General features: G+C 34.5%; 1 protein-coding gene across 1 annotated transcript; it reads left to right on the top strand.

Moving 5' to 3' along the window:
• The first annotated feature begins 797 nt into the window (after positions 1–797).
• LOC113714844 (NAC domain-containing protein 2-like) lies at positions 798–2,728 on the top strand. The gene is made up of 3 exons (XM_027238961.2): positions 798–1,102; positions 1,230–1,510; positions 1,820–2,728. The coding sequence occupies exons 1-3, from the start codon at positions 943–945 to the stop codon at positions 2,306–2,308; spliced, it is 930 nt and encodes a 309-aa protein (XP_027094762.1). The 5' UTR covers positions 798–942; the 3' UTR covers positions 2,309–2,728.
• The last annotated feature ends 8,633 nt before the right edge of the window (positions 2,729–11,361 follow it).

The following is an 11,361-nucleotide window of genomic DNA, read 5'->3' as shown; positions in this document are numbered from 1 at the left end:
TTGTGTCTTGTACAGCTCATAATAACAAATTTTACAACCAAGTTATATTGAGTGTGTTTGGATTGTAAGTTATTTGAAATATTTTTACTGTAGTACTTTTTGTGATGTGATGTATGTGAGATAAAAATGTAATTGGGAAGATAAAAAGGTGTATTGGAAATTGTAATGGTGATGTCAGCAAATATATTTGGCCAAATAATTGGCTGTCCAAACACACTCATTATTATTAATTTAAAAAGAAAAAGTGCTAAAAGAAAACTTAGCATTAAATTGAAAGCTCCATCAACCCCCTTGCCAATGTGTCAAGCTGATCGGTGCTCTTTGACAAACTTTTGACACATTGAATCATCTCCCCACTCCCGGCTTTATCATTACAAGACAAATCACACCCCTTCAGTCACGTACTCATTACCCCCGCTTACGTGTCCCCTTCCTCCACCGTCTGATCCACCCCCATCATCCCCCCCTCCAATTTAGCTGACTCAGAAATCCCCAAGAATTGAATAGCAAGTTCGAGGAAACCGTTATGCTGAGTCGCATCCTCATCACACGTAGTACATCCCTCCAAATTTGTGTACGTAAGCAGTGACAGAAGCACTCCCATCCATGTGGGCTATCGGCACGCACGAACCCCACTTCTCTCCTCGACACGTGTCCCTTTTATCCTCATCCTACCCTTTTTGCCCCTCGCCTTCTCCTTTTATCGCCCACGTGTCTTCTAGAAACCTGCCGCCTTTCGCCGCCACGTGTCCCCCTTCTTCGCCTATATATTCCCCTCTTTCCCTTGTGTCCGAAGTTTCAACCTTCAGCCTTCAGCTCCTCCTCCTCCGCCTCCTTCTACCATCCTTAGTACCAGTACTAGGCTAGTCTAGCAGAGAAGAAAAATCAAAAAAAAAAAAGAAATTAGAAATTTCGCAAAGGGCAAAAAAGGGAGGACAAAAAATGGGTTCCGATTTGCAATTGCCGCCTGGTTTCAGATTCCATCCGACCGATGAAGAACTTGTGATGCATTATCTGTGTAGAAAATGTGCTTCTCAAGTGATTGCTGTTCCTATTATCGCAGAAATTGACCTCTACAAATATGACCCATGGGATTTACCTGGTAATTTTTTATTTTTTTTTTGCGATTATTCTTGTTGAATGTTTGAAAGAAATTAGACTAGAAAGGCCTCAAATCTGTACAATATCTTTTTTTATTTTTGGTCTAATTTTTTTTTTTTTGTATGCAGGTTTGGCTTTGTACGGGGAGAAAGAATGGTACTTCTTCTCGCCGAGGGACAGGAAGTATCCGAACGGGTCGAGGCCGAATAGGGCGGCGGGGAGCGGGTACTGGAAGGCAACCGGCGCGGATAAGCCGATTGGAAACCCGAAGCCGGTTGGTATAAAAAAGGCGCTAGTTTTTTACGCCGGAAAAGCTCCCAAGGGCGAGAAGACTAACTGGATTATGCATGAGTACCGGCTCGCCGACGTCGATCGTTCTGCTCGGAAAAAGAACAACAACAACTTGAGGGTGGGTGGTTAAATGCGAAATGACGATTCTGCCTTAAATATTAAAGCTGTCGTCTCCCCCATCTGAGATTTAGATTAGGGAGAGGATTGGTTTTTTCCTCGGGATAAGACTAGATTTTTCAACGAGTGGACTAATAATTATTTTTTTTTTTTTTAAAAAAAGACAAAGAAAGGGCCTCGCTCATTAATTTTGAGAATTATATTGATTTTTTCAATTAATGGGGATTTAAATAAATGAAAAATAATAAAATGAGTGATTGGACGGCCTTGATTTAATGTGATTCTGATCGAACGGTTCTGGATTGTGCAGTTGGATGATTGGGTGCTGTGCCGGATATACAACAAAAAGGGCTCAATCGATAAGCAACAAGTCAGCAGCGTCAGCCGGAAAATGATGATGATGAGCAACAGCAGGCAAGTGGAGGAGACAGAAGAGGACAAAAAGCCGGTGATAATGACGTCATTGGCCGAGACATCACCGGTGGTGTACAGCGATTTCATGTACCTCGACCCAGCGGATTCCGTCCCCAAGCTGCACACCGACTCCAGCTGTTCGGAGCAAGTGGTCTCCCCTGAATTCTCCTCGCACAACACGTGCGAAGTCCAGAGCGAGCGCAAGCTGAGCGACTGGGAGAAAGCCGCCCTCGATTTTCCCTTTAATTACGTGGATGCCCCTGCCATGGACAGCACCGGAAATGCATTGATGAATCCTCCTCCTCCTCCTCCTCCTCACTTCCAGGGGACTTATCAGATGTCGCCGCTCCAGGATATGTTCATGTACCTGCAGAAGCCGTATTAACTTAAGGAGGGGCGGGGGAAAAGAAAAGGGAAAAATCGAAAGTCCATGTTTATTACAGTGGAAAACATGAAAATTGAAATTCATGAGCCGCTCGCACGTGTAACATGAGACCCAGGTCTGTGAGTGTGCACGTGAGGGCTTTGCATAGGGTAGGGTCCTTAGGGAGAACTGGAGAAGTAGGAGGACTAGAAAATTAATTAATGAAAAAAAAATAGTCTAGTAGCTGTAGTGGTAAGCAGTAGTAGTCATGGTGGTTTTTAAGGGGTAAAATGGGAAAATAGTGTCCTCGAATTTCTTGAGTTGGAATTTGTTAATAGAGAGTTGGAATTTCATGTGTATATGGACAATGTGTCGTATATGCATGCATGATGGAAAAGTTTTTATGGAGGGTTTTAATGGATATTTTGTAAATTTTGTGCTTGTGTATTCTTAATTTGTTTTATTTAATGCAGGTTTTTTTTCTAAAAAAATTGGAAGTGTGGCTTTCTTTTTTTTCTTTTTTATTTTTTTATTTGTTTGGTAGATTCACATCGGAATTTGGATTTGAAGATGGAAATGTAGTAGAAATTTCAAATAGAGACATCAAGACAAAAAAAAAGAAAAGAACTTGAAAGTGGAGTCCGAAGCAAAGGAGCTATAAAGCATAAACGATACGAGAGGCCATTAATACCTTTTGGTTATAGAGATATCTGGTAATTAATGTAATTATTGAAGTAGAATTCCCATCCTTGATTCATAAAGAGTATGTTAAATGGACGTTAAGTGAAAGCTTGTTAATTAGCGTTTATAGGGTAATTGTATGAAAAAGTAAAAGGTGAGTGGACATGAAAAAAAGTGACAATTAGTAAATTACTGCTTAGTCAAAAAGGTCAACCGATAACCCGTAAAATTGGAGCAGTTAATAAGCGGTTGTTAATTCCAATCGGAGGAGGTCGCAAGTTCGACTTCTGTTTAACAATCGGCGGTCGCAAGTTCGATTTCTGAAAGAGCTCTGGCCAGACCTTCACTCTCGAATAAGAATCAAATTCTGCGGATTGATACGAGTTTCAAAAAAATTACTGTAACGATTTGATATATATGTCTAAAAAAAATTACTGTAGCTACATTGGCTTTACCACTACTCTCTAAAATAAAAAAGCTGCCCCAAAACATGTTACTCTTTTTGGCATTAGATTTACCAAAAAGCCTTCAATTTTAAAACCCAAAATCCAAATCTTGGTAACAACCCACAACGATAAATTAAACGTAGCTGTAATTATAAAAAAAAAAAAAAAAGGTAGGCGAATGATTTATTTCAGAGGGAGGATTGGGTTGCACTTGCACCTACCTAGAGGTTAGTTTTTGTTTCATGAACGGCCTTGAAGGCACAACCCAACTGAATCTTCATCAAAAGGGAAATTTTAGCTTGACAAACAATGTCGAGTAAAAGAGTACAAATTTCACAATTACCGTAAGCGAGAAAAACATGAGATTAATGAGAATGAAAATTTGCATCCATAAAATAAAAGCAAGATAAGTTTATGAATTAAAAAACCAAGTTAAAAAAAAAAAAAAAAGAGAGAGAGAAAGTGAAAGTTGAAAACAAAGGCAGCAACAGCAACAAGGGGTGGACCGGTGGACGTATATGTACGAAGCGGAACACCGACAAAAATGGGAGAGGAGGAAGTGACGGCTTTCCAGTTTTCTAAGACGTGGAAGTAACGGTTGGCTTTTCAGCAATACGGAAGTAACCGCGGTGACCTCTGCTCAGCAATCATGTGATAATCAGTTTGCATCATTTGAATAACCGAATTAACAGCAATTCCAACAGTCGTTTCGAAAGAAACACACGTATTAAACTAACTAGTCATCGAACGTGTATAACTTGTTAAAAAAATATTTTTAATTAAATAAATCACATAAATAATGCAAGCGAATATAACTATTTTATGTAATATGTTGTCAAAGTGCATTATACAGAAATATGTACAATGTGCTATATGAAACGGTATTAAAATTTGAGAGAAAATGTTGATTGACCGGAGAAGATGGTTAGAAAAGTGAAAAACCATTAATTAAGGAGAACGTCAGAATTAAAGGGAGATGGATTTTGTTGAGTAGGATTTGTGTGTCAATTTATAATAGAGATAAGGTTAATGGATAATAGAGATAAAGATAAATATGAAAACACGTAAAATTAAGTTAACTACCTACACTATTAAAAAAAAAAGTTAACTATCTACGCATTTGTTTGGATTGCGGATTATTTGGGTTTGTTTGGATTGAGCATTATTTCTCCAATTTTATTTGTTTACATTATCATTACAATTTTCAATACACTTTTTTATCTTCCCGATTACCTTTTTATCTCACATACATCACATCACAAAAAAGTGCTATAATAAAAATATCCCAAATAACTTACAATCCAAACAAACCCTATTATAAAGATATTCGATGTCTCAAGATTTTAACGCCAAAAGAGTAACTACACTCAAAATGCCTGCTTCTACTACTTGTACGTTAACCCCAAAACTAGCATAGAAATTCAAAGGAAAAGTTTGATTCAAGGCCCTCCTTATTCAGTATAAGGATATGAAATTAGTTTAGCACAATAACATTGAGTAAATCTTATATACATTAATAGTGCATACACTATCAAGATTAGATATATGACACATGAGCAAAATTTGAAATTGAAATTGAAATTTAGATTAGTTGTCATGCATTTAATGGCGATAGTGTATACACTGTTAGTGTATAAGAGATTAATCCAATAGCATTTCATCATAATTTAGTTCTCATGCTGAGTATCTCAAAAAAATAAAGTACATCCACAAGAACATTTGCATGGAATTGGAATCAATATAATGGCAAAATCTTCCACTCTAACCTATTTCTCCAAAATTAATAGTTTTAGAAGTTATGATATCTTTAATCAAGTGCTTAAACTGAAGGAACTTCTACATTATATAAAATATTTGTATACTCCATCAAATTTTGGTTTTCTAGCCTAAAAGGGGGAAAAAAGGGTATGCTCAGGAAGGACTATTTGAATTTTTTTTTTTTGGGGGTAAAATCTTTTCATTGATTGTTAGTATTTGTTCCTAAGGAGAAAATATAAGCTCCAATTAGCCAGGCCCATTAATATTCCTTGCCAATGTTTAATTCAGGCTCAAGAACAGATTACTACAAATACTGGTTCGGGCAAAAAGGCCCAATAACAACAATTATTCTGCAAAGGTCCAACATCAAAGAGCCTAGTTTTCACTGAACTGGACCGTGAACCTGTTCAGGACTCCCAACCTTGTTGCCCGCGTTGACCTTGAAATGGGGAAAAAAAAATTTTCATTCTAAACTTTAATTTACAAAAAAAAAAGAAAATATTTATTCTAAAACATAGTGGGTAGGGCAGTTTTAATTTTTTTTTGCAAAAACTAATAAAATGAAATTATGAATGTGGATTTAAAAAAATCCTTTATATCTAATTCTATTAATGAGGGTGTCTAATACCTTTAGCAAATCATATTCTTGAAGTTTTGAGGGCAAAGACTTAATGTATAAGTAAGTTTTTGAGTAAAAGGATATATTTGTGAATAAAATTTTTGGAATCTTTGTGGCTTTTCTTTTCTGGCTAAGTCTAATACTAACAAAATTACAATGTGGATTAAGAAAAGTTGTTACTTGAAAATATAACATCTAATCTACTAATATAAATGGCCCACATTTATCAATATTCTCTATTTTGCCTTTTTTTTTTGTTTTGTTTCTTCTATTAATCAATATGAACTACACGTTTTTAGGAAATATTTATTCTACATTCAATAATAAAAGTCAGAATTTCCAAGTTGGGAGAGGCCAAACATGAAATGTATGACAATAATGTCTTTAGCAAATCATTATCTTAAGTTTGGAGGGCAAAGACTTAATATAAAAGTAATTTTTTTGAGTTAAATATTTATATTTGTAAATAAGATTTTTGAAATCTATCCAAAATAAAATTTAGAGTGTATTACAATGATATGTATTGTATACTATTTCTCAAATTTTGGGGACAAGTATTTAATTGAAGCAACTTTTCATTTAAAAATTCATAATACACACTAAAAGTTTTTATAAATATTAGGGGGCGTAATGCCACTATCACCACCCTCCCTCCTTCACCATCGGCACCACCCTCCCTTTTTCTTCTCTCTGCTTCTCCTCCTCTCTCCTTCCTCCCTCTCCTTCTCTTTCTTCCTCTTTCTTTTTCTTCATTTCTCCTCCCCTTCCCTCCCCTGCCACCCCTTCCATTCCCCATCCCGCCCGTTAAACCACCCTCTACCTCAATTAGTCGCGACTAGATCAGATCTTGTATTTTGCAGTAATCTTCCATCTTTTATAGCAGTTACATAAGTTTTTATAGAAAATCTTGGGTACATTGGTGATTTGATTTGGTATTTTGAGTATTTTGTTTTTCTAAATTAATTTAACTCCACTCCTTGTTAAAGGTTACTCTTGGACCTGCATATAACTTCAGGAAAAATTACAGAGATTGGTAGGAATTTGAAATTGTATTCTGAAATTCAATATATAAAAGGACTCTACACAATTGTCACTCAAAATTATAAAGTGAAATATATATGATAGCACCAAATCTCTATATATTGTTTTTTTTGTATGTTATATATGATAGCACCAAATCTCTATATATTGTTTTTTTTGTATGTTTTTAAGAATTGTGTATAGTGGGGGAACTAGAATCCTAAGGTTAGGAGATTCAATTTTCTACATTATATGAAATTTAATAATAGTAAATTTACAATCGAAAGATGCCTATGTTAAGTTTTCCTCTCATGTCAATTATAGTTTGTAATTAAAATTGTGGCATAATGTAACAGTTGTTTGGAAAATGTCACAAGTGTTTATAACTAACCTTAATTAGATCCAACACTCTTCTGAAGCATAAGAATTAAGAAATTTTGATTTGTTTAGGGGATGAATGTAGATTTAAAAAAAAGACTTTAAAAAATTTGAGAAGGGAAATGTAGATAAGAAAAAGAACATAAAAAATATTGGGGGCAATTTAGATACGAAAGAGAATTTCAAAAATTTGAGATGGTGCAAATAAGGAACAACTTAAAAAATTGTCAAAATTTCCAAGCTTAAAAAGAAATTTTCTCAAAGTTGAGGGTCAACTCCATTTGGCTTCTTGGGGTAAAAAACTTAATCACAAACATTAAGTTCAAAAGATATAGAGATCAAACCATGAATTGCATGCAAACTTGCAGTCTATAGTTACACCTACAATTATAGAGATTGCTCATCTTTCAATTTTTGTATTGAATTTACTCCATAAGAAAAAATGAAAGGCTATTAGTTAAAGAAAAAATGAAAGGCTATTAGTTAAAGAAAAAAAGAGAATAGAATAACAATTATGGCACTGCTATCCAAATCAACATACATGCGCTTTGTCTTTTGGTTTCAGTTTCTGCATGCTATTTTTTGTTCATTTTTGTAAAGTACAAACCTGTTCTTCAAAAAGTGACAAACAAAAAAGATTACAGGAACTGTAGAAGAAAACTCCAAGTTGAAGATATATAATTTCTTAGCTCAATTACCAGTTGCATAAAATACTTCCAAAAGCAAATGAGAAGTCTATATCTGTATCAGCTAAAATAATAAACTAATAAAGTCTTCAAGAACCCTAAAATAATATAAATTAATATAGAATTCCCATTAAGTCATGAATCTTGTAAGATATTTTGCAACATTTGGAGCAGAGAAAAACGCATAATTCCAACCACTGTGCCTTGAGATTTTGCAAATGCTATCATATCATACTGTTTAGGAAAAGAATTGTTTTGACAACTTGATCCAAATTCCCTTTCAACTCCTCAAGTTTATGTAATCTAATGCCGGTATATGCTATCATTTTTAGGAATTTTTTGTAGAAAAATATATTATAACGACTTGATGTATGTGAGATAAAAAAATAACTAGAAAATGCGTTCACAGAAAATATTTTTTTTTTCAAAAAATCACAATCCAAACAAGGCCTAACTTTTCAAGTAGTATATGAAGAACTAAGCTTCATCATCCTCCAATTGTTTGAGCATTTAGGACTCCCTAGCATCAAAAAATTATGCCAATTACTATATGTTTCACAACATTCTCTAGTTAAGGTGATTTGACTCATAGTCTTGCATATTATAATAAAAAAAAAAAAACAACTTCAAGAATCTGGACCTGTAGACAATAGCTGCCATAATATTTGCAACTTAACATTCTCTTAAGTAGTTAAATAGTGGAAGGACAACTAGAATGCAGTAATGCTTTGGTGAACATAAATATATTCTATCTTGAGAATTAGTCTTCCAGAGTAAGGAAAAAAGAATTTTCATGTTTGTAAAAATTAAATACTTAAGAAGTAATTTTTTTTTTGAGAATTTCAAATAGAACAATGAAAATTACAGAATAAAATGTTTAAAGTGCATACTTCTTCTACTATTTCAAAAGGGCATTACCCAAAAAAAACCTCCTAAGCGTTCAAGTATTGGGTACTAAACATGTACAACTTTTGGATTTTTAACAAATATAAGCAACTTTAATCAATCCAGTATGACTTTTGAGATGTTGTGTTATGGAAGGGGATATTGTAAAACCTCATGATTTTTTTTACATTATTCAATAATATGTACTGTTGACCTTGGTCGATCAATCCTTGGTTTTGATGTTTAACAAACCAAAATGTAGATTTGGTCTAATGTTTTTATGTGAGAAATTTGTTAGAATCAGGTTCAATGGTGTCAAGGAAAGAAAACCAACCAAATGAAGAAGCAAAATCAGGTCACTCATGTCGGAAGGCCAAAAGGACGCTATCGGACGTCCGAAAGGATGAAGAACATCAAGAAGAAAACTCTGTCGGACGCTCATTGATCGCATCGGACGTCCGAGAAATTTCGCAAAGATTTGATGACTCTCTGCCTACGTTCGGACGCAGGGTTCGGACGTCCGACAGGCACCTGTCGGACGTCCGACAGGCCAACGGCTAGTTTTGACAGCATTTAATATTTGACCGTTGGAGAGTCTTTTGGAGCCATTTCTCACCTTCTATAAAAACCCCAAAGCACAAGAAGACTAGAGACTTTTGCCAACACAAAATACAAGCTTACAAGTGAGATTTTTGAGTAGAAAGATTCTTTGTTGGTTGTATAAGGGGTTGGGAAAGTTGGGTTGTGAGGTTGCTCAAGTGAAGGTTATTCTCTAAGAGGAGTAAAACCTTGGTGAAGGTGAACCTATCACTTGAAGTGGTAAAACCTTGGTGAAGGTTGCCTCATTTGTGTAAAATAGTTCTTAATTGGGTGAGTGATCTTTCAAGTGTAGGTTGTTGAGGGTTAACTAGAATAGTTGTAAAACTCCTTGGCTCAACCAAAGTGTGTTTGGGGTGAGGAAGGAGTGAACCTTCACTTGTACATCTTGGTTAGCATCGCCATCAATTGAAGAGGCTATTGGATTGATATTTGGTTTGCATTTCTTATCTTTTCTCTTTAATTAAGTTTTCTTTATTGTGCTTAAATTTGATATATCTTTGTGCATCATTGTGAATTTGTTTGTACTCATTGGGTTGCACCGGGCACTTACAATTGGTATCAGAGCTTGGTTTCTTTTGATCAAGCTTAACCGCTTAGAGTAAAGATCATGGCAACCATAAAAGTTTCTTTTTTAGAAGGGCAATCTATTGATAGACCACCTATGTTTAATGGTTCTCATTTTAGCATGTGGAAACAAAGAATGATGATTTTCTTACAATCTGTTTACATTGAATTATGGTATGTGGTAGAAGATGGTCCTTATGAAGCTAGAATAGTTGACTCTATCACCAATTTGAGTAGATTAAAAACTAGACAAGAATTGAATGAAAAAGACAAGAGATACCTTTCTTTGAATGCCAAGGCCATGTGTATATTGTACAATGCATTAGATGTAAATGAATCTGGTAGGATTAAAGGTTGTAAATCAGCTAAAGATATTTGGGATAAATTGTGTGTATTTCATGAAGGTAACCAAGATATTAAAGAACAAAAGAAATCTTTGCTTGTTTCTCAATATAAATTTTTCAAAATGCATTCTCTTGAAAATGTTGATAAGATGTGTAGTAGATTTTGTGACATTATTGAAGATCTTAAATTGCTTGGAAAAGAATATTCTTTGGGTGAGAAAAATAGAAAAATTTTGAATGCCTTGCCAAAAGAATGGGAAAACAAAATAAATGCTATAGAAGAGGCAAAGGATTTAAATTCTATGTCCATTGAATCTCTTGTGGATACCCTAACCTCTTATGAATTAAAGCTGGAATTCAAAGTGCAAGAGGAAGAAAATGAAAGAATGTATAAGAGAGGCATAGCTTTTAAAGCATCTCAAGTGGGGGATAACCCATCCTTCATGGGTAATGAAATCATGGAAGTGGACAATGATATAACTTCTCACATCAAAAGTTTCAAGAAGATCTTCAACAAGAGATGCTCAAGAGGAGATTGCAAAATTACATGGGATGAATGCAATTCAAAAAGAGAAAAAGAAGAGTTGGCCCAAATGGCACTAATGGCCGTTGGAGAAGATGAGGTAAGTTCTTATCACTCTTCTTGTGATGAAGATAATGAAGATGATGATGTGAAAACTCTTATGATTAAAATGCATAAAAGTTTGAAAAAATCTTATGCTAAAAATAAAGATTTGAAAACAAAAATAAATGATTTGTTGGAAGAAAACTCCAAACTTTTTCAAGAAAACAAATGTTTGAGAATGGAAAATGATGATTTAAAAAATCAAAAAGGTGTTTTTGATTGCAAAAATAATTTGAAAAGGAAGTTGGAAGAGAAAACAAAGTTTTATGAAAAAATGTTGGAGGAACAAAATTTGTTAAAGAAAAGAATTAATGACTTGAACGAGATTCTCCAAAATGAAAAACAAAAGTTTTCTCAAACAAAAGAAAGCAAATCTTTTCAAGGCACAAATAAGTTTGCTAAGAAAATCAGTTGCATTAAATCCACTTATGTGCAAAATACTTCTATCATGTGTCACTTTTGTTGCCA

This window comes from Coffea arabica, chromosome 10c (genome assembly GCF_036785885.1).
Source record: "Coffea arabica cultivar ET-39 chromosome 10c, Coffea Arabica ET-39 HiFi, whole genome shotgun sequence".
Taxonomy (NCBI): domain Eukaryota; kingdom Viridiplantae; phylum Streptophyta; class Magnoliopsida; order Gentianales; family Rubiaceae; genus Coffea; species Coffea arabica.
The sequence above is the reverse complement of the archived record's forward strand: the minus strand, read 5'-3'. Positions and strand labels throughout refer to the sequence as shown.

Coding starts and splice junctions, on each gene's coding strand:
- LOC113714844 (XM_027238961.2), top strand. CDS start 943: ATGGGTTCCGATTTGCAATTGCCGCCTGGTTTCAGATTCCATCCGACC. Junction 1,103..1,229: donor TGACCCATGGGATTTACCTG/GTAATTTTTTAT, acceptor TTTTGTATGCAG/GTTTGGCTTTGTACGGGGAG. Junction 1,511..1,819: donor AGAACAACAACAACTTGAGG/GTGGGTGGTTAA, acceptor TGGATTGTGCAG/TTGGATGATTGGGTGCTGTG.